This window comes from Chelonia mydas, chromosome 21 (assembly GCF_015237465.2).
Source record: "Chelonia mydas isolate rCheMyd1 chromosome 21, rCheMyd1.pri.v2, whole genome shotgun sequence".
Taxonomy (NCBI): Eukaryota; Metazoa; Chordata; order Testudines; family Cheloniidae; genus Chelonia; species Chelonia mydas.
This window is the reverse complement of record NC_051261.2, coordinates 13,516,517-13,539,417: the sequence shown is the minus strand read 5'-3', so window position 1 is coordinate 13,539,417 and position 22,901 is coordinate 13,516,517. Positions and strand designations below refer to the sequence as shown.

The window sequence follows — 22,901 nt, the reverse complement described above, 5'->3', positions numbered from 1 at the left end:
ACGAACTGACCAGTCAACCCCTCAGTTGGAACCGGAAGTACGCGGTCAGGCAGCAGCAGAGATAAACTGTGTAGGTGGGGGGGGATATAGTACAGTCCTGTGTTAAATGTAAACTACGAAAAAAATTAAGGGACAGCAGCTTTTTGCTTTCGCACGGTGACGTTTCAAAGCTGCATTAAGTCAATGCTCAGTTGCGAACTTTCGAAGGAACCACCAGAACGTTTTGTTCAGAGCTGCGAACATTTCAGAGTTAGGAGCCACCTCCATCCCCCAGGTGTGGGACAGCTTATTTCGTTTGGGGAAGTGGTGCAGGCTATACCGATCCCGGCACTTGCTACAAACGCCATCTCCACTGGGAGGCTCTGCACCGTGCCCCCTTTGCCCCTAACCCCTGCACCCCCCCCCCGCCCCTTCCTGTGCCCAGGTGGGGAAAGTGCCCTGGATGCCCAGAGCGCTTGGTTTCAGAGGAGCAGCCGTGTTAGTCTGTATCCGCAAAAAGGACAGGAGGACTTGTGGCACCTGAGAGACTAACCAATTTATTCGAGCATAAGCTTTCGTAAGCTACAGCCCACTTCATCGCTCCCCCCATCACAGCCCACTCTGGGGGCACAGAGGGTCATTGAAGGCGGGGGCGGGGAGGGGAGCAGGAGCTGTGCATCACCCCTCGCCCCATGTTCCTCTGCCAGGAGGGGGCAGGGAGAAATCTGCCCCCTCCCCACCCATACAGCGCTCCCCTGCCAGCCGGGCGCAGTTTCCGACTCTGCACCGGTGCCCCCCTGGGCGGTCGCCCACCCCCTAAGGCCGGCCCCGCCTGGGGCACATTTCACTCCAGGATCCAGCCTGGCTCAGTTGACTTCAGGCCCCCCAACCCCTTTCCGAGGCTTGGAACTTTTGGGGAGGAGCAGGGAGCTCCTGCCATGCGGGGAAACCCCCCTCCCCACTGTGTCGGGGGCGGGGGGGGGGGGAGAGCTGCAAGGTAAAGGCAGCAGCTCGCCCTCCCCTTCCCAGTTCGGCCCCCGCCAGCGGAAACAAAAGCCCAGGCCCGGGCGAGCTCGCTGCCAGCGCTGGCCGGCGGCCAAGGTGATTTCCCACAAACCACATGCTCCGGAGAGGCAATAAAAGGGCCGAGCCCAGGAGAAGGGAGGCAGGAGACGGTCGCCGCTTCCCCGCGCCCAGTGCCGCTTCCTTCCCCGCTCCCCGGGGCAGCCGCGATGGCTGCGCAGCTCCGCGCCCAGGAGGTGGAAGGCCCGCGGGCGGCGGCCCCGGCGGCCCGGCTCGGCCCCAAGGTAGGGGCGCTGCCGGTGCGCGCCGGCAGATCCGGGCGGCGGCGGCGGGTGCCTCTGCCGGCGGCGGCACGTGTGGCTCCGGGGCGCTCCCTGCCCTGCCTTCGCTCCCGCTGCTTCCCCGGCTGCGCCCCTCGGCCGGCCCCGGCTGCGCGCCTCGGCCGGCGCCCGCGCTTGGCTGAAAGCCCCGGCGCGGCAAAGCCCGGGGCGCACCGAGGGCGTTAGGCGCCTCGCTCCCGCCCGCCAAGGGCTGGAGGCGCCTAAGTCCCTTTGGGGCGCCCCCCCAGCGTGCGCTGTCGTTAGGAGCGATTGTCATTGGCGGGCCCGGGGTTATCGGGTGTTGGAAGGACGGTCCTGGCTGAGCGCAATCCTGCAGGAGCAAACTCCGAGCGGCTGTCTCTGCCTTCGCCTGCCACTCCTCCTTTTGCTTGCTCCTTCGCTCTGCTGGGCTGTGCCTTTGGATGGAGACACCAGGTCCTTTCCCCGCAGGCCCTCGCTCTTCTGGTCGCGCTGTGCGCTGGCAGGGCAGGGGCTTAAAGCTAAGTTGGGGCAAACTTTCCTCTGTGCGTTGTTTTGTAAAATGCAATGGGGGCTCAGCCAAGAGAGAGATCTTCATACCGGGGAGAGGGAGCGGGTGCACGCAGGGGCATGCACAGGGCTGGGAAGCCTTGTCACCTGTCTGGGAAGCTTGTCACAGCCTGGGCCTGACAAGGAGCTTGGGAATGGTTTGGAGAGAACTCCTCCCAGAGGAGTTTGACCCCTTTGAGTGGGCTGCTTGCCTGGGATCCCCTCAGCCTGTTGGAGTACGGCACTTAAAGGACAAGTCTATCTAGCTAACTAACTGTCCTAGGATAGGTTTCAGAGTAGCAGCCGTGTTAGTCTGTATTCGCAAAAAGAAAAGGAGGACTTGTGGCTCCTTAGAGACTAACACATTTATTTGAGCATAAGCCTTCGTGAGCTCTGTAGCTCACGGAAGCTTATGCTCAAATAAATTGGTTAGTCTCTAAGGTGCCACAAGTCCTCCTTTTCTTTTTGTCCTGGCATACTGATTCATCAAATGACCGAGCTAGCTAGATCAGAATACTAAGATCTAGGAGGATTGATAGCCCCTGGAATGGAATGCGTCACCTAGGGAAGTGGTGGAATCTCCTTCCTTAGATATGTTTAAGGTCAGGCTTGACAAAGCCCTGGCTGGGATGATTTAGTTGGGGATTGCTCCTGCTTTGAGCAGGGGGTTGGACTAGATGACCTCCTGAGGTCCCTTCCAACCCTGATATTCTATGATAGGTAGCTAACTAGAACAGTATACTAAATGTCTGTCTGTCTATCTATTCATTCTCTTAGGTCTTCGTATTCTGATCAATCTAGCTAGCTAGACCAGTATATTAAGATAAGAATGGATAAGCGGTTAGCTAGCTAGATCAGTGTATTAAGATCCAGTAGGAGAGTTAGCAAGATAGTATATTGATTGATCAATTGATCTATCTAGCTAACGCTCTTCCTAGATCTTAATATATTTAGCTAGCTACCCAATCCATCCTCTAGATCTTAGTATATTGATCTAGCTAATTAGCTAGCTAGATTGATTAATCGGTATACTAAAATCTAGGAGGATAGTTAGCTAGACAAATAGATCTTAGTATTCTGATCTGTCTACCTCGATCTCAGATCAATCCGTATGCTATGGTCTATCTCTCTATCTATCCCCATACAGTGCATCTCTCTCTCTTTCTCTCTCTCATTATTATTATAATACAGTACATAGCTATCTAATCTATTTTCTACTTATCTCATTTACCCATCCATTTATATCCCATTGGTTTCAAGAGAGTCACACCAGGGTTGCCCTGTGTTTTCCCTGTAGGCCTTGGAGGTTGGAGTGCCCTGGTTGGGGATCCTCTGCCATGTCTCGAAAAGCTTAATGGGACTAAATCAGGAGGCCCAGATAATCTTCATCCAAGAATATTAAAGGAATTGGCACATGAAATTGCAAGCCCATTAGCAAGAATTTTTTATGAATCTGTAAACTCAGGGGTTGTACCGTATGACTGGAGAATTGCTAACATAGTTCCTATTTTTAAGAAAGGGGGGAAAAAAGTGATCCGGGTAACTACAGGCCTGTTAGTTTGACATCTGTAGTATGCAAGGTCTTGGAAAAAAATTTGAAGGAGAAAATAGTTAAGGACATTGAGGTCAATGGTAAATGGGACAAAACACAATATGGTTTTACAAAAGATAGATCGTGCCAAACCAGCCTGATCTCCTTCTTTGAGAAAGTAACAGATTTTTTTAAGCAAAAGAAACATGGTGGATTTAATTTACCTGGATTTCAGTAAGGCGTTTGATACGGTGCCACATGGGGAATTATTAGTTAAATTGGAAAAGATGGGGATCAATAGGAAAATTGAAAGGTGGATAAGGAATTGGTTAAAGGGGAGACTACAGCGGGTCCTACTGAAAGGTGAACTGTCAGGCTGGAGGGAGGTTACCAGTGGAGTTCCTCAAGGATCGGTTTTGGGACCAATCTTATTTAATCTTTTTATTACTGACCTCGGCACAAAAAGTGGGAGTGTGCTAATGAAGTTTGCGGAGGATACAAAGCTGGGAGGTATTGCCAATTTAGAGAAGGACCGGGAAATCATACAGGAGGATCTGGATGATCTTGTAAACTGGAGTAATAGTAATAGGATGAAATTTAATAGTGAGAAGTGTAAGGTCATGCATTTAGGGATTAATAACAAGAATTTTAGTTACGAACTGGGGACGCATCAATTAGAAGTAACGCAGGAGGAGAAGAACCTTGGAGTATTGGTTGACCACAGGATGACTATGAGCCGCCAATGTGACATGGCCGTGAAAAAAGCTAATGCGGTCTTGGGATGCATCAGGAGAGGTATTTCCAGGAGAGATAAGGAGGGGTTAGTACCGTTATACAAGGCACTGGTGAGACCTCACCTGGAATACTGTGTGCAGTTCTGGTCTCCCATGTTTAAGAAGGATAAATTCAAACTGGAACAGGTACAGAGAAAGGCTACTAGGATGATCCAAGGAATGGAAAACCTGTCTTATGAAAGGAGACTTAAGGAGCTTGGCTTGTTTAGCCTAACCAAAAGAAGGCTGAGGGGAGATATGATTGCTCTCTATAAATATATCAGAGGGATAAATACCGGAGAGGAATTATTTAAGCTGTGTACCAATGTGGACACGAGAACAAATGGATATAAACTGGCCATCGGGAAGTTTAGATTTGAAATTAGACGAAGGTTTTTAACCATCAGAGGAGTGAAGTTCTGGAATAGCCTTCCAAGGGAAGCAGTGGGGGCAAAAGATCTATCTGGCTTCAAGATTAAACTCAATATGTTTATGGAGAAGGTATGATGGGATAACATGATTTTGGCAATTAATTGATCTTTAACTATTCATGGTAAATGGGCCCAATGGCCTGTGATGGGATGTTAGATGGGATGGGATCTGAGTTACTACAGAGAATTCTTTCCTGGGTATCTAGCTGCTGAATCTTGCCCATATGCTCAGGGTTCAGCTGATCGCCATATTTAGGGTCGGGAAGTAATTTTCCTCCAGGGCAGATTGGAAGAAGCCCTGGGGGTTTTTCACCTTCCTCTGTAGCATGGGGCACGGGTCACTTGCTGGAGGATTCTCTGCACCGTGAAGTCTTTAAACCATGATCTGAGAACTTCAATAGCTCAGACATAGGTGAGAGGTTTATCACAGGAGTGGATGGGTGAGATTCTGTGGCCTGCATTGTGTAGGAGGTCAGACTAGATGATCATAATGGTCCCTTCTGACCTTAATATCTATGAATCTATGTCTGCCAAGATCACGCCTGACAGCACGTGGATCACAGTGCAGGAGGTCCCATGAGTGCCCTGCTCAGAGAAGGCATTGCTGTACCCTTTTGCACCTGTTCCAAACCCCACTGGACTTAATGGAAGGGTCCATGGATCCAGCTCCCTGAAAGCATTTGAATTCCAGGGTGGGAGGTTACGGGGGAGGGATAGCTCAGTGGTTTGAGCATTGGCCTGCTAAACCCAGGGTTGTGAGTTCAATCCGTGAGGGGGGTCATTTAGGGATCTGGGGCAAAAATTGGGGATTGGCCCTGCTTTGAGCAGGGGGTTGGACTAGATGACCTCCTGAGGTCCCTTCCAACCCTGATATTCTATTCTAATTCTAAGCTAATGCCATAGGAACATAAGAACGGCCCTCTAGCTCAGGATCCTGTGTCCAACTGTGACAAGCATCAGCTGCTTCTGAGGAAGGAGCCAGAAACCCTCCACTCCTGGGTTAACCTTCCCCTGGGAATGTTTCCTCCCAACCCCAGTCAGTTCGAGGGTGGTTGTGCCATGAAGCAGGCAGGTTTATAGCCCTTCCCAGCCTCTTGGTTATTTCTTTAGCATTTGCTTTTGTGACTCTGGGTGGTTTCATTATCCACATAAATGTCCAGTCCCTTTTGGAATCCTGCTAAGATTCTGGCCTCTCTGATACATTGTGGCAATGAGTTCCACAGACTAACTGCATTGTGTGTAAAAGAGTTCATGGAGCTAACACCTCACCACTACTTATACGGAGAGACGTGACTCAGTGATGGGGCAATGTGAAAGGAGGTGCAAAGAGACGCTCAGGGCTGGAGTGCTGCGACATGGAGGGGCAGTGAGGGGTCCTGGAAAGGGAGGACACATTTGCAGCTGGCTCTGAGATGGATGGATTTGAGGAGGTCCGTGAATTAAGATTCTTCTCAGGAGACGAGAAAGGGAAGGGAGAGATTGCAGGGATGAGTGAGAGCTGGAGGGGCGGTGGGAAAGAGACAGATGGGGGAGCAGAAGAGGGGTTGGAGGAGGGAAGAAGAAGGGGTGCAAGCGTTGGGAGGTGGTGCGTGAGAAGAGGATGCGAAGAGCAACGGAGGGGGTGCGAAAGACAATGAATGGTTGAGTGATGGGGCGGCAAAGACAGGACGAGACAGCGACTGGCGGTGTGCTGGTGGCAGGAGCTGTGGTTTCCTGCTCTGCACGGAGGGGCTTGTACACACGTGCGTCTGTCAGCAGCCTGGCTCTGAGAGAGCAGCTCAGCTGGCCCCGGGACAGCAGGGCTGGGGAATTCCCAGCAGGGGCTGCTCAGCTGACCTGTTCCTCTAAGAATAGCAGACCTGGAGAGGGAGCGGGGGACGGGACGGCCAGCGGGGAGGGGAGAAGCGTTCACAGACTGAACGCTTGGGTGCCACTAAAAAGGATTCGTGGCCCGAGCGCCTGGCACAGCAACTCGGGCAGATCAGTGTAGCTTGTACCCTTCCAGTGGAGTGCCACACAATGCCCACCTACCGTGCCATGCCCCCCCACACCACATGTCTCTTAACCATCTCTGCATTGCGAAGGGCGCTGACTCCAGAGGGAGAGAAGGATTTGTATGGCAGAGAGACAGACAAACCAGGCAGTTCCTCGAGACGTGCCAGAGAGAGGGGGAATCCATAGGGCTCTCCATGGGGGCTGGCAGCGTTGTGCTACATCCACTGACTGGCACAAAGAGATCCACCGCAAAGGCTGTTTCCAGGGGGTGGCAAGGGGGTAGCCACAGGAAACAGCGCTAGGATGCTGCCCTGGAGCCTGCTAGCCATGGGGGCAGCAGGTAGCCCAAAGACATGGATTCTCTGATGGCAGGGGTTCCTGACAACTTCTCCCTTCCTCAGGTATGCCCGGTCTCCTGCACCCTGCTGACTTTCTTCCTCCTCGCCGCCTGCAGCATCCATGAAACCGAGCAGAAAGGCTACTGTGAGAATATCATCACCAAAAAGCACCTGGATAAGCTGCAGGAGCTGGTGAGTATCCTGCCCAGCCAGCATGGCTGGTGGGATGGGATCTGGAACATTAGGGGGTGAGGCTGGGGCCTGGTGCTAGCCAGGTGTCCATGCTAGGTGAGTGCGTGGTGGCCTCCAGGTCCACGCTCGACAAGACCAACGCCTCCGCCAGGTGAGAATTGTACCTGCTGAGTTTGATGCCTGAGCCAGGGGAGACGGGCACTCATGCCGTGGGAGAGTGACTCTAGGGGGCCAGGTTAGCTGGGGCGGCAGGTTCGACCAGCGCCTGCCGCAGGTGAGATCAGTCTTTGTGGCCCACATGAATTAGACCGATGATAGGCAATCCAGAAGCAAAGCTCCCACATGGAGCAAAAAATCCAGGGGAGAGACCTATCTAAACAAGAGGGAGGTGAGCAGTGGTGATAACTGTGGGAAGCAGAGACGTCCTCTGGACAGCCTCTCTGCTCACCGGCCTAGATTGGGCTTTGCTGTAAATGAGCATTGGCTCCAGCATAGAGGATGGGCTGGATCACTGGGATGGGGATGTGAACCTGCGGGGAAGGAGTGAGGATGGAAGAGAAAGGGAAGGCGAATGTGGGAGAGATCCCAGAAGTAAGGAAGGAGAAGGATAGACAGAAGACAGATCGATATCTACCCATCTGTCATATCTGGCGGATAGATAAGATGCTGGAGTGGGGTAGGAATGCCTTTCTACCCAGACAAAACCCTGCCAACACAGTTCGCAGGGTGACGGGTCGTGCACAAGTGCATTCCAGGCTGTGCTGATCGCAGGCTGGTCTTTTAGGTCTGGGGTCTCCTGAAGCCCCAGCCCCACATTCCTTTCTTCTGCATCAGAAGGGAGAGGGAGACTTATGGGGAAGGCACTTCCTAGCCCTTCCTTGGAATGAACTCAGTCTGGATTGTAAACCTCGTGAGCATTTAGGAGGAGGATGGAGCCCTCGAGATCTGCAGCTGCTGAAGGGTTAACCTTGGGAATCTGGCAGTTCCCCGACGGGATTAGTTGCAAGGGGATTGACCCAGGAACCTTCCTGGTCTTCCAGTACTGGGAGGAGTTCCCCAGCCTTGTTTCTTGCACAGCTGCTGCACAGCCTAACAAGGCTGAATACTGGTGGATGCTGCCAGGGCATCAGTGGCAGAAGGCAAGTACAAAGAGGGCACACAGGGCCAGTCGGGGGTTGGCAGGCCTGTTTTTTTTTTCTCCCTGGATCACAAATGATTTGTGAGCGGATCCAGCTGATTCGAGGTCAGAAATCAAAGGAAATTCCTGCGATGTCTCCAGCTCTCCCTCCTGATTCTCACTGGCTGCAGCAGTGGATGTCCTTTAAATTAAGTTAAAAATTATTTAGACAAATTAGATGTCTTCAATCACCAGAGCCTGATGAAATGCATCCTAGAATACTCAAGGAGCTGACTAAGGAGATATCTGAGCCATTAGCGATTATCTTTGAAAAGTCATGGAAGATGGGAAACATTCCAGAAGACTGGAAAAGGGCAAACGTAGTGCCCATCTGTAAAAAGGGAAATAAGGACAACCCAGGGAATTACAGAGCAGTCAGCTTAACTTCTGTACCGGGGAAGATAATGGAGGAAATAATTAAGCAATCAGTTTGCAAACATCTAGAAGATAATAAGGTGATAAGTAACAGTCAGCATGGCTTTGTCAAGAACAAATTGTGTCAAACCAATCGGATAGCTTTCTTTGATAGGGTAACAAGCCTTGTGGATGGGGGGAGCGGTAGATGTGGTATATCTTGACTTTAGTAAAGCTTTTGATACTGCCTTGCATGACCTTCTCATAAACAAACTAGGGAAATACAACCTAGATGGAACTACTATAAAGTGGGTGCAAAACTGGTTGGAAAACCGTTCCCAGAGAGCTGTTATCAGTGGTTCACAGTCATGCTGGAAGGGCATAACGAGTGGGGTCCCGTAGGGATCGGTTCTGGGTCCGGTTCTGTTCAATATCTTCATCAATGATTAGATAATGGCATACAGAGTACACTTATAAAGTTTGTGGACGATACCAAGCTGGGAGGGGTTGCAAGTGCTTTGGAGGATAGGATTAAAATTCAAAATGATCTGGACAAACTGGAGAAATGGTCTGAAATAAATAGGATGAAATTCAATAAGGACAAATGCAAAGAACTCTACTTAGGAAGGAACAATCAGTTGCACACATACAAAATGGGAACTGACTGCCTAGGAAGGAGTACTGTGGAAAGGGATCTGGGGGTCATAGTGGATCACCAGCTAAATATGAGTCAACAGTGTGACAGTGTTGCAAAAAAAAGCAAACCTCATTCTGGGATGTATTAGCAGGAGTGTTGTAAGCAAGAGAAGTAATTCTTCCCCTCTAGTCTGCGCTGATTAGGCCTCAACTGGAGTACTGTGGCGCCCAGAACTGGACACATTTCAGGAAAGATGTGGACAAATTAGAGAGTTCAGAGAAGAGAAACAAAAATTATTAAAGGTCTAGAAAACATGGCCTGTGAGGGAAGATCGAAAAAATTGGGTTTGTTTAGTCTGGCAAAGAGAAGACTGAGAGGGGACATGAGAACAGTTTTCAAGTACATAAAAGCTTGTTACAAGGAAGGAGAAAAATTGTTCTTCTTAATCCCTAAGGCTAGGACAAGAAGCAATGGGTTTAAATTACAGCAAGCGCGGTTTAGATTGGACATTAGGAAAAACTTCCTACCTGTCAGGGTGGTTAAGCACTGGAATAAATTCCCTAGGGAAGTTGTAGAATCTCCATCATTGGAGATTTTTAAGAGCATGTTGGACAAACACCTGCCAGGGATGGTCTAGATAATACTTAGTCCTGTCATGAGTGCAGGGGACTGGACTAGATGACCTCTCGAGGTCCCTTCTGGTCCTATGAGTCTATATCCTTATTAATTAGCCAGGGCCCCATTCAGATCTCACTTACACTGTCATCATTCATGGGGTTAGTCCTGAGTCACACCAGGGGGAGTGAGAGGAGAATCAGGCCCCACGGAGTTGACACGGGGGTGCGTGACCGGGCAACCAGGCCACCGCCCTGTAAATACTGCGCTAATGATCCAGATGTGGCCCTACCACTGTAAGCACTTAGATACTGTGCCAGGAGCCAGGCTGTGAGTCCAGATGTTGTGCCACCAACCCAGCATTCAGTCACTAATCCAGTTGCTGCTGCTGTCCCAGCTCTGACAGTCCAAAGTCGAATGTTCCCTCAGTTGGGTGGCTGCCACCATCCTCATTACTTCGGGCACAAAGGTCAGAGTCAGGCGCGTGAAACCAACTCGAAGATAGCAGGGCTGGTCAAAGGATTTCCCTCCTGTGTTCTCCGGCCTTCTGCAGCGATCACAGCCGCGCACCCCATCCCTGGCCCGCCTCAGCCAGCTCTACTTTGTATCTAATAAGCTTTGCTAGCAACCGCCTCACCACAGGCCCAGTGGATAATGAAACAATTGTTCCCAATCATACATGCTCTCCTGGCAGCTGTTTTTTCCCAGCCTGGAACGCAGACTCGGAGTACTCCCTGGAGGAGAGCTTTTCGTCCTGAAATTGAAAACCTCTGTCACTCAGGGCCTTTGTCAGATGTGGGCGCTGTTGCGCTCGGCTCCCCTGCAAAGTTATTCTGCAAAGTGCTGAGTCAGCATGTGAAGAGCCAGGGAGCAGCGGGGTTGATTTTTGTGGCCTTTTGCTTTCCTCTGACAAGGCAGATCCTGGCCCCTGATGAAGAAGGGCGACTGCCTCTTGTTTGTTTGGACGAGGATTGGGAATGCTCATAGCCTCATCAGGGCTACGCCTCTTCACAGAACTGCCTGTTCCTTCATTATATCTGTTTACCCTCTCGACCTCCAGTGAACTGCATGGAATAACAACATCTCACAGTTATATTGTGCCTTCCAGCAACAAGGATCCAAAGCACGTTACCAAAAAAAAACCCTGCATCCACTCCTAAAATGCAGCTGTGTATGGGGTGATGAGCTGCAGCTGAGTGACACAGGGGAGAAAATTTGGCCAGGACATTAGGGCAAATTCCTCTGTGACGAGAGATACTCTGTAATCATGAGCGTGTCTGCAGAGCAGAGGCGGGGGTCTGGTTTTAAAAAATGATAGATTGAGTGGAAGAGTGTATTTAGTATGTGTTCAAATGATTGATAGATGCTGAGCTGGATCGCTAGTCCCAGGAAGTGAACCTATAATGCTCGGGAGCCCTGTCCATAGTGCACGGAGTCCCATCCTGTGGTGCTAACAGCCCCCTGGCTGCAGCCCTTGTATGGTTCCCTGCACTGATCCTATCCAGAGCAGCTGGGTTCATCCTGCTCTGCAGATTCTCCTCTCTGCAGGCCCTAGGGGCTGGTGCAATTATCAGGTGCCTGCTTAAAGGGGAGCAGCAGCCTGGCTGGATTCCTGTTAAGGGGCTGCACTGTGACTTTGTGCTTCTCTTTCGCAGATTGACTCCCAGATGCTGATGTCCTGCCACGTCTCCTTTGAGTTCATTGATGAGCAGCAATTGGTGAGTGGACTTTGTCTGACCAGCTGCGAGCCTGAGCCTAGCAATTCCTCAGGATGGCAGCTTGTGCATTAGCCCCGGGGATGGGAGGAGCTGTAAATCCAGAGGGGAGTCTCAGCAGCCTGGAGAGAAAGGAGGGGCCTGTAGCCTAAGCCTTCAGAATGCTGGGCTTGATTTCCATCTTGGTCACAGACTCCCTATGTGATTTTTGGAAACTCATTTAATCGCTCCATGCCTCAGTTTCCCTTTTGCAAAATGGCGGTGGTAATCCTTCCTTAAGGAAGGAAGCTCTTTGGCCCACTTGCTGAAGTGTAACTGACTTCCCTTACACATCACCTCTGAATTGGGGCCTTGGGAGGAGGGAGGAAAGCCAGTATAACTTACACACAAAGGGCCAGATTTTCAGGAGTGCTCAGAATGTTTGCATCATCTTAGAGCTATCTTTGAACGTGGCAGGGACTGGGGGGAAGGGGTCTCTCTGGGCCCGGGGCTGAACAGTCTCTCTGGATACATGTACCCCGGGTTGTCAGATGCAGTGGGCCGTGCAGCAGTTCTGTACTGCAGCCAATAACCTGTCCATGTTTGCGTCCCAGGGTGACCCCATCTGCTTTGTCAAAGCGGCTTTCCCTCGGCTGGAGGACATCCTTGACAAAATGAAATTCAAGAAGAACTCCGATAATTTTAACAAGACAAAAGACGTGCAAAACATGTACAAGAAAATCGACGAGAATGAAGTTCCATGCATTGACGACCAGGACGATCATGAGCGCGAGGTACGTTCCGAGACCAGGTTAATGGGCACAGGGACGAGAGGAGGGCTCGCAGCCCTCAGTGGAATGGAGCGGTTTGGTTCAGGCTGGTCCCTGCTGCGCTAGGAAGCTGGGTGGATGTCCATATTGGGAAAAGACTAACTCCCAGAGCACTGAGGGTGACCACGTGGACTCTGGAGGGTGGCCCCTGAGGATGATGTAGTTGGGGTTGGTCCTGCTTTGAGCAGGGGGTGGGACTAGGTGACCTCCTGAGGTCCCTTCCAACCCTGATCTTCTCTGATTCTGTGAAGGCGTTCTAGGCTGTGTCCGAATATGTGACCGGTGGTTGCTGTTGGCTGGGAATGATCATTAACCACACACTGGGCTAATTAAAGCTGGAGCTGGGGTCAGAGGGTCCCTGGCCTGGCAGATGAAAGAGCAGAGCAGGAAGTGCAAAGCTGGGAATATTCCCAGCCTCCCTGGCTGTCAGCTGGAGCCTCCCCTGTGAAAACAGCAGCCTCAGGGGCTCTCGAGAGACTCCCAGAGCCACACTGGTGGGGGTGGGGGGTGGGACCCTGAGCGGGGTGGAGCGGGATTCTGCGCATGCTCAAGCACAAGGACTTACAGGACTTTGCTATGCAGCCTCAGATGTATCAGACTCTGCTCCCAGCAGGAGGCCGTGACTTTGGCTGTAGACTGCTCTAGGCCAGAGTCACCCAAAGGGCCCAAGCACCAACTGGGTCACCATCCGAGCTCAGTCTTTTCCCTGATCCTGTTCTACATGCGTTGGCTCCTGCCAGGAGCCCCTGGAATCCCAGCCTGGGTGTAAATGGGCCTGAGCCAGCTCTCGCTGGTAGAAGTGACCAATCTCCCACTGATTTCAACGGGCTGAATGGGCCCGATTCTGATCTCACTGGGGGGGACATGGGAAGACTCCCACTGATTTCAATGAGAAGGGGATCAGACTCAGCGGTCCTGATCTTTCCCTCAGACCGTGTTTACACCGAGTAGTTTCACTGATTGCCGTAGAGCTGCGAGGGGAGAGTCGGACCGTGTGTGGTGCCTGGTGCTTCTAGCGATTTGGCAATTGTAGGACGAGGGGGAGTTTGACCCAGTTTCTGCTCTCTGGGTTGTCTCCTGGCTGCTGATCCCTGCTCTCTGCTTAGCTCTCCCAGGCCTGCTCCAAGGAGTTCTCCATGCCTCCCGAGGAGATGCTACAGCTGGTGAAGGATTTCTTTCACCGAGTTATGGGCCTCTTAGACGAAGATGTGGATTTCAAACGCGACTGCAGCAAAACCTACCAGAAGTGCTCTGACGCCCCGAAAAAGGAACTGCCGTCTCCAGGTAAGAAACTAGGACAGCTGATCTCCCCGCGCCGCATCCTCTAGCACCAGCCAGGGCAGTGGATTCACATGCCTGATCGTTGTGAAGATTTATACCATTACGAGACTGCAGCTTTTACACAGGAGCATGCTTGTGTGCGTGCAAGCGTTTGTCCCTGTGAATGGGTGTGCATATTGTTTGTGGCATCACAAGGGTGTGTATACACGTTTGTATGCTCACATGAGTCTGCACTGGATTGCACCCATGTGCCTGTCTTTGTGACTGTGCTTACCTGTGTGTTTTTCTGCATTTCTCTGTGCATGCATGTATTTGTGTGTGTGTGTGTGTGTGTCCATTTGTGTGACTGCTGATGAGGGAGAAAGCTCCAAAGTTTCGGGTCAGAGCATAGGTGCTGGAACTAGGGGCGCTGTAGCACCCCCTGGCTTGAAGTGGTTTCCATCCTCTCCAGGGTTTACAGTTTGGTTCAATAGTTCTCAGCACACCGCACTGTGCAAATTGTTCCAGCGCCCCTGGGTCAGAGACAGGCCCCCAGAGTGGGACGTTGTTTGGGAAGTGGTTTTCTCGCTCTTTGCTCCGAGAAGCGGGCTGGACGGCTCTCTAGGGCGGCGAGTTTGGCTGCAGTACTGCAAATGCAGCAACCTCGTTTGCGGTATTTCTGCCGAAACCAGGAAGTTCACAGGCAGGAGCAGAAATTGGCAACGTGAAAAAAGCTCCAAGAAAACCTCAAACCTGACTCAGCCAGGGCTGCAGGTTTGGGGCCTAGTCGTTTTATCTGCAGCGGCTCGTCTGGGAGTAAGGACGGACTCGTGGCTCGGGCCCAGCTCTGGGAGGCAGGACTCCTGGCTGCTCTCTGCCACCGACACACGGGCCAAGTCACGTTCCCTCCTTGTGCCTTGGTTTCCCCATCTGTACAGTGGAGAAAATTTTCCTGGCCTCCGGCTACCTGGCTCCTATCAGGGGGGCGGCACTTTGTCAAGGCAGAGTGGAAGATGCAGTGTTCTTATCTGTCCCTGCGGCCTGCCTGTGTCTGGGTCCATGTTACATGTCATATGTTTGCATGCACACCAAGAAGAAGCTCCCATCCGTCCTCCCCACCAGTAGGATCTGTCCTGTGTCTTGTGACTGAGACGAGGGGACTCGGTGAAACTAACACTCCCTTCCCACTGATCCTGTTGCTTGGGCAGCTGCTGCTGGTGACGACACGAGCCTCAGACCCTCCACTGCCTCTGGACAAGGGCCTGCCGCAATGTGGACGCTGCCTTGCTTGGGCACACTAACAATCACAGCCCCGATCTCCGTGCGCCGGCCCTGCCCCACCACCTCTCCCTCTGTCCCCTGGCCTGCTGGCTGCGCACCTTCTTGACCCCTTCTTTCTCGCTAATCGCTTCCACGCCCCAGGGCACGGGCTGCTCTCTGTGCGCTGCTCGCGGGTCTGCATCTTGCAGCCTCTCTGGGCAGCTCAATTCGCCTCCCCGCTCCCTCTTTTTGCTCTGCCCGCCGCTGTCCCCCCCGGCCCATTCCGGACTCTCTCTCCCCTCCTCCTGTTTCACTTCGGCCTCGTTTCAGTGGCTCTGGCACCAGCCCACCCAAGCTAAAGCTGGGTCCTGGGGCGGGGAAAGGGATTGAGCCAACCCTGAAGGCTGCTCCCTGCTCTTCCTGGAGGCTGGTTACTCTATGGCCTTTCTCTCTCTCTCTCTGGTTCTTTCAGGTGTGGTGACTGACCGTGACTGCAACTGTCCATCCCCAAGCTCCCCTCGTGAGGGACCCCAAGCCTCTCCCCACCCAGCCTTGGCCACCAAGCCCTTCCCTTCCACTGTACCCGGCCTGGGCAGCAAGGAGGCGGCTGCCAGCACGCGCCTGGCCCACAGCCAGCCTGGTGCCATGCAGAGCCCAGTCAAGTCAGACAGCAGCGCCAAGCCCAGGGTATCCAGGAGCACGCACCAAGCCCTGGTTGCTCTGGAGATCCAGGGGGTCTGGGCTGGCATCTCTGCCAGTGTGTCCTCACCACCAGCAGACCTGGAGTTAGCATCAGCATCACAGGGACCTGGCAGCGTGTCCGTCCGCACTGAACCACTCCTGGACCTAACCGAACCTCCCAGCCGGGAGCCCCCTAGCACCAAGGATGTCTTCACCTCCCCTTCCAGCCTGCCGGCCTCTGGTGGAGAGACGCTACAGAGGGAAGAGATCCATCGCACCAGGACAGAGGCTGAGCAAGTCCAGGCATGGCCGACTGGGCTCAGATTGTTCCTCCGCACGCCTGGTTCATCGGACTCCTCCCCCAGCGCCAAGCAGACCCAGCCATGGGCAGGAGAAGATGTCACCCAAGCCATCTGGGCATTCTCAGCAGCAGAGCCGAGCACCCACCTGATAGATCCCAGCAGTGCCAATGCCGGGTCCAGCCCAGCCCTGACATCCGAAGCAGCGGAGGCCTCGGGAGCAGACCCCGGTGGCCGATTAGTGACCCCCCTGCACAGTGAGCTGAGGCCGATCCCCTCTCTGGGCTCCGAGGAGCCCATCTCTGTAGTGCAGCACCAGTTCTCCGGGATGTCTGCTACCACTGACCGCCCTACTGCCCCAGAGACGCCCCCCGGGGGGAGTCCTCGGCACCCAGCAGAGCAGGGCAAAGCCCCAGACGTGCAGCGCACCACGGAGCTCCGAGGAAAGAGAACAGGGGGGCTGCCCAGGTTCAGAGAGCTCGACGACAGCCTGGCGGGGCCCATCCCTGACCTTAACATCCTTCCTCCGAACACAGACCAGCGCAGGAAGGAGGCGCAGCCCAAGGCGACCCAGCGGGAGGTCATGTCCTATGTGCTGGTGGCAGTCCTGGCGACCGTGGCGATTCTGCTGGCTGTCGGAGGCCTGCTCTTCTACAAGCATCGATCCAGGGTAAGCGCCTCACCAAGCCACCCCCACCGGGGCACGCTGGCTGGTCCCAGCGGCTCCCAGGGTGGGCAGAGGGGTGTCTTGTGGGCAGTGCTGGCTAGTGGGTTAAAGACACATCCTCTCTCAGCCCCTTCCTGTCAACCAAGTAGGTGTGCGCACCTGGGGAAAACTCCACCCCACCCAAGCGCTGAGACAGCATCTCGAGTGGTTAGAGCTGGAGGCTGGGAGTCGGGAGGCCTGGGTTCTGTTCCCAGCTCTGTGAGGTGGCTTTGGACAAGTCACTCCCCCGCCCGCCCCAAATCGTTCTCTGCCTTAGTTTCCCTCGCTGTAAAATACCTTGCAGGGCACATTCATCAGGGACTGAAAAGCACTGGAGGGGCTCAGGTGGAAGGGTAGGGTGTGGGGAGAGCAGTTCTCATAACTGGGAACATCCCATCCCCCTGCCCCATGGGAGTGTGTTTGGGGCTATGACTGCAGTGGGGGATGGGGCCCGGGGGGGATGTCTGGGATGGGAAAGACTCCAGTCCCAGCTATTCACCCTGGCTGCCTCCTCCCACAGGAGAGCCTGTCTGTTCACCCCTCCCCCCCAAGGCACTGCCCACTGCAGGGAGAAGGGGATAGAAAGGGCCCAGGAGCTTCCCCCCTCATGGACAGCACAGACCCCTACCTAGGCTCCCGACCAGTCCAAGACTGATCCTTCTACTTCCCTCACACAGACCCAGGAGGGACGGCTGCAGCAGAGAGGGAATGACCTAGAAGAGCAGGAGGGAAGGTGAGAGGCTGCAACCTAGGGCTGCAAAACTGGGGCTTCTCCTCCTCTGGGTCTCAGTGGGCTTTGTGGCCTCTTCTCTGGCATGCAGTGTCCTATCCCTCTGGCCTCCCAACTTGGAGCGCTTGGCCCAAGAGCCTGCTGCAGACCCAGCCCCTGCATGGCCAATGAGTGGCTGCCTGGCAGCAAGGGGCCCTAGGCATCCCCCCTGTGGGGCACGGGTGGGCATCACCAGCTGAACCTTCTTCCCGCATTCAGCCCCTGGCGTTGGTTTGAACCCCTGGATATTGCTTCTCTTTGCAGTCCGCTGAATGGAGTGGAGGAGCCTCTGGAGCTGCAGGTGCAGGGCGAGCTATGAGGTAAGGTGCCCCACTTTATCCGGATGACAGCCTCCCTTTAAATCAGGCCCCACTCCTGCAGCCTGGCACAGCGGGGGGTTCGGAATGGCTCACGCAGACCCTGGGGTTAATATTCAGCCAGGCACTGAGCACAAGACTGCCAGCTTGTTGCTTGGCAGCTTAAGCACCTGGAAATTGATTCCAGGTTTCCTAGCTGTTGTACAAGGCCCTTAGCAACGGGGAATTTAATTGTCACCGTCTGGTTCCTGTCTGGGACCCACATTCAGCACTGGCAGAACTGGGCGTAAGGCCATTAACCTGGATCGGGGCTGGCAGGGGTAGCTCAGGCTTGTGCCAGCCAGGGATCTGTTCAGCTGGAAAGGGCAGTTCTGCTCTGAAAAGTGGCTCTGAAATTGCCCTCTCCCTACTCCGCAAAAGCGCTTCTGGGGGCATCTGAGTCAGTGCTGAGTTCCAGCTCGGGTCGCTCCTGGGAGCCCTGACAGGGCCAGCCCGGCTAGGGGAGAAGGGTCTGGAGTCTGTCCCTTGCTGTGCATTGGCAGAATTGGTTATTAAGTGCCAATGCCATTCCATGACCCCGCTGCTGGAAATGGGGCTGCACGAGGGTGACCTAATTTGGCCGTAGAACCTTTCTGACCAGTGATGTGCAAGGAGGGAAGAGCCCAGCGGGACTCTTGGATCCCAGGGGAGGGGAATCACCTCTTTCCTTGTCAACTGGGCAGGTTTGTTTTTGGGCGTGACTGACTCTAAACACAGGGCCACGCGATGCCGGTTTTGCGGAGCCAACTGCCCTTGACGTCCCCCCCCTTAGACAAACCCAGCAGCCCGTAACCCTCTGATAGATGCTGACCCCCTGAGCACCTTGTTCTGCAGGCTGGTTTCTTCCTACCCAGCTGTATACTTTTAGCTATTCTAGTTTCAGTTTAGTGCAACCCAGCATGAAGTGTCTGTGAGCCAGGTAAACCACCCCACCTGCCAAAAGGCTCCACTCCTGCAACTGGAGGAAGCTGGGAGCCTCTGGCATAAACAGTGAATGTCGGTGAGCCCGACCACTCCCTCCTGGGTAAACATTTAAGCTTGGCTGGGCATGCTCCTGCTTCCTGCGTTCAGCAGAATCTCAGCCCCGAATCAGCCACGCGTGCCCCATCCCTTGGAAGTCTCCCTGCAGCAGCCGATGTCACCGCCCTGATTTCGCTCTCGTTTCCAGCTGGGCCTTTCCTGTGCCAGGAAGAGCAACGGCTTGAGGCTTGGATTCCGAACCCTCCCTTTTGTGTGGGATCTCAGCCCCATCTGGAGGAGAATCTGCAGCAGCTGGACCCCTCCTCCATCGTCCCCAGTGCCAACGATTGTCACTTGCTCTCGCTCTCTGCTCCTCTCTGCAAGGTCGGGAGAGACTGAAAGATCTGGAAATGGATGCTGTTTATTCTTGGCACTGGCGCCTGGGTTCCGCGCTGCCCCACGCCCCGGCCAATCCCACCCCTTGCTCTCTAGCTACTGGCAAGCCAGAGCAGCCTGCAGGACCACCCCAGCAGACCTGGCACCAGGATGGACAAAGTTTTGGCTCTGATGAAGGGAGATAAGCAGTCCTGGGACTCGCGTTGTCTGATCCTCTCCAGCCTGGAAAGGGTTAGGTGGACTCCACCGAGAGTTAGGATAGCGTGACGCTGGCTCCTTCAGGGACTGGCTGTGCCTGCCGTGGAGGGCTCAGCGAGAAGGGGCATGCCTGGGCAGGAATGAGAGGACTCTGCTGAGCCAGCCAGGTTGTCATTGCTCCCTGCATGCTCTGGGACGGAGTTGGATGCAGGAGGACAGGAGGGGTGGGGACTGCGATCTGGGGTCTCTTTCTTCCCGCTTCTTAGACCAGCTCCATCTCGTGACATGGCAGAGGGAATCCGCTGCTTTTCGGAGAGGCTGCCACCTGTCCGCGAGCGGAGTCTGCCTCTCTCTTTCCCCTGTCTGCCCCAGCACGGTGGCCTTGGGAATGATCATCAGATGGCCCCTTTCAGGAGTCGTTTTTAACGACCTGCACTAGCCAGCGCCGGTCCCCTCCATGCCTCGAGGCTGCTGTGTCTGGCTGTCTGGCCCCGGAGCCCTGATAGCGTACTATGCAATGCTGGCCCTCTCTCCTCTCCCCATGCCCTTCGCTAGAAGCCTATTGGCTCAGTATACTGGACTCTGGGATCGGTCTCTGACCTTCAGGGTTCCCATCTCTGCAAAGTATGGTCCTGTCCCCTCTCCCATCCCCCTGCGCTCCAGTGAGAGGTAGAGGCCCTGCAAAGAGAGGAAGGGGCACCCTCATTTTAGGGGAGCCTGCTCCTTCCCATACCCAGGACATGCTGTGGAGTGGGTAATAGGGGTACAAATTGGGGTCCTGGATCCCAGCCCCCAAAGGGAAAGAAAACCTCTACACTGTGAATTTTAACTCTCTCCTGCTTCCCCCTGAGCAACAGGGGCTGGCTGGTGTTTGGGTTCGTGCCTACCCCTCCTTTCCCGTACACTCAACGGGCCGTCCATCCTTCTTGTGCCTTCTACCCTTTCATTCCGTCCTCCTTCCCCCATCCCCTGTCCAGGCATCCTGCTTGTCGTGATGTAGCTGATGACCCTGAGCCGGCCTCAGGTTGGGAGAACTGCCTTTATGCGTTAATGTATTGGAGAAATCTCCTTCTCCTGTAAAGTATTTTATTGGAGGGAGCGGGCGTGCCCGGCGGTGGGAACTGCAGGCGGTGGGTCACAGCCGGTGGGTGGCTTTCTAACGCAAGCTGGCCTTGTGTTCCGGACTGGATGTTTATGACTGTGCTTTAAGAGACTGAATATGTCTCGTTCTGTCAAGGACTTTTTATCCAGTAACATGGGTGCAACAGACCAACGGGCCTTTGATCCTGTGTGTATATCTCAGTAGGGTCATGTGGGATGGAACTCATTTACTGAATTACGTTGCGTGGAGATCATTAATGCCCCCTGGAAGTGACAGCCCTGTGCTAGCTGGCGCGGTCCGTCTACGTAGCTCCGGTCAGGAAGTGGGACATGGGCAGATTTCAAGCTGATCGCAGCTCGGCTCATCCCTGTCTTTAGTCACCTCCTGGCTCAGCTGTTAAAACGCTGGGGAGCTTTGCCAGCCTTCTGTGCTGTCCCCATGGTACTGCTGAGGCTCAGAGGTTCAGGCCCTTTCTGAGCTTAGGACAAATCACACAGCGAATCAGCGTCAGGGCCCGGAGCGGGTCCCACAACTCCCAACTGCTCGACCGGGGTCCAATGGGCCACCGGAGCTCCCGTTGGGCTGTTGACATGCTCCCTTCCTAAATCTTGGCAGCCCAGTCTGCAGGGGGCTCCAGCCAGCCTCGGTCACCTCCACTCCCCGGGAGGAGGGCTGTGCCAGCCCTCTCTGCCATCACCTGCACTGGGGGCCCATCCCGTTCAGAAATGAACCCCGTTGGACCACTCAGGCCTCACTGTTGCCTCCAGCCTCTCTCTGATGTTGGCTCCCCACTCCAGGACCCTCCACCACTGGGGAGAAGGCGTTACTCTTCCAACTGAGCTGTGCCCTCCCCTCCCTCCATCAGACCTCCTCCCCCACAACCGCACCATTGTCTTGCGCCTGCTACGGGCCTGCTCTGCATCATATGGCAGAAGAGCCCACATTGGGCCGGATCCCCCGCTGGAGTAATTCGGCAGAGTTCCCATTGCCTTCAGCAGTTTACGCCAGCTGAGGATCTGGCCCATGACATCAAACTTTGCTGACACTCAGCATCTGATCTGATTCTAGGGCCAGATGCTCAGCGGGTGTAAATCAGTCTAACTATGGAACTCTGCTGTTTGGCCCCCAACTTGAAGATGGGGACGTCTCTGCTTTCAGCGATAAATGGTTTATTTTTTTAAATGGCAGGAGAAAAACCTATTTAAACCCCGTATTTTTAAATTATTAATATGTTTCTTAAAGTATATTTATTAAGTCCAAAGGCACATTCCACTTCCAGTACGGCGTGCGATTGTGGTGAGATATACACACAGCTCAGGTGTCAAGGGCACAGAGAGTCTGATTCGGATCTCACGTACCCCTGTGTAAACCAGGAGTAATTCCACTGAGTTCAGTGGAGTCAGACAGATGTAAATAGGATCAGAATCATGCCTGTACAGTCCATCTGCTCGTCAGCCTGCCAGATCTTGGGTTGGCGTCAGCCAGCGTATCTCTATGGCAAGCTGTGGGTCTCCGGCGATTTACTCTAGGGCTAACAATCCACGGTCTGACTCTGTCTACTAGAGCTATGCACCTGCCATGTCATGTTATTCCACATATATTAGCCGATGGGAGAGTAGCTCCCAACAAAGGGAGTTATTGTTTTGGTCCCAACTGTGTTGTTTGTGTGTCTGTTTGTTTTGTTTTTTTTATACTTCGAAATTGTGAATTATTTTATACAAAGTCATTTAATAAATAATGTCTATTTAAAAAAACAAATAGAAACCAGCTTGTGTATTTAACAATAATAATAATAAACACGGATGTGTGGCACTTTGTAACACTTGGGTAGTGGACTTGTGCTTGCTGGCCATTGTGAAGCGCTCACCCTGCTCTCAGCCTTGGATTTAGTTGGGGATTGGCCCTGCTTTGAGCAGGGGGTTGGACTAGATGACCTCCTGAGGTCTCTTCTAACCCTGATCTTCTATGAAGGGAGGCTGTATGTCGGGCTCAGGAGTGAAGCATTCAGCTCATGTTGTTACCAGGTCAGCCGAGCAACTTAGGTTTGCGGCTATGGCTAGCTCTTTGGGGCAGGGAGCTGGGGCTGGAGGGGTTGATGGAGAAAACCATCCTTTAAGCGGTCTTCAGCAATGGGGGAGGCTTTGGATCCTCATGATGACTAGATTTAGGAAAGACCTACCTCCAGCTCTCAAAGGGACGCTCTGTGTTTCTGCACCACCCAGTGCAGTGGGGTAACTCCATGCCTGAGGCTCCTAAATAGTAACACAATCTAAATAATTGTAATAACAATGGAAATCTTCAAGACTGAAGAACATTCAGGAGTCAGGATTTAAGACAACCTCGCTAACTATTTGAGAGCGGGGGAGACAATGTCAGGGCAGATTACCCCGTATCTGCTGCAGGAGGGTTCTGACACCTTCCCCTGAAGCAGCCGATGCTACCCACATTCATGGAGACAGAATACTGGGCTAGCTGCATCTTGGGTCTGATCCACTCT

General features: G+C 53.6%; 1 protein-coding gene across 4 annotated transcripts; it reads left to right on the top strand.

The window, feature by feature from the left end:
• Window positions 1-1,012: 1,012 nt before the first annotated feature.
• CSF1 (colony stimulating factor 1) lies at window positions 1,013-22,226 on the top strand. Of its 4 annotated transcripts, none has more exons than XM_043533797.1 (9): window positions 1,013-1,286; window positions 6,982-7,110; window positions 11,549-11,611; window positions 12,202-12,381; window positions 13,524-13,701; window positions 15,410-16,587; window positions 17,301-17,356; window positions 17,657-17,712; window positions 18,917-19,054. In XM_043533797.1, exons 1-8 carry the CDS (start codon window positions 1,212-1,214, stop codon window positions 17,709-17,711), a joined length of 1,914 nt encoding a protein of 637 aa, XP_043389732.1. In that variant the 5' UTR covers window positions 1,013-1,211; the 3' UTR covers window position 17,712; window positions 18,917-19,054. The 4 variants fall into 4 exon arrangements, with proteins under 4 accessions (XP_043389732.1, XP_043389733.1, XP_037741054.1 ...); XM_037885126.2 differs by having other exon boundaries at window positions 1,133-1,286; window positions 16,454-16,587; XM_043533798.1 differs by lacking the exon at window positions 17,301-17,356 and having other exon boundaries at window positions 1,132-1,286; window positions 16,454-16,587; window positions 18,917-22,226.
• The last annotated feature ends 675 nt before the right edge of the window (window positions 22,227-22,901 follow it).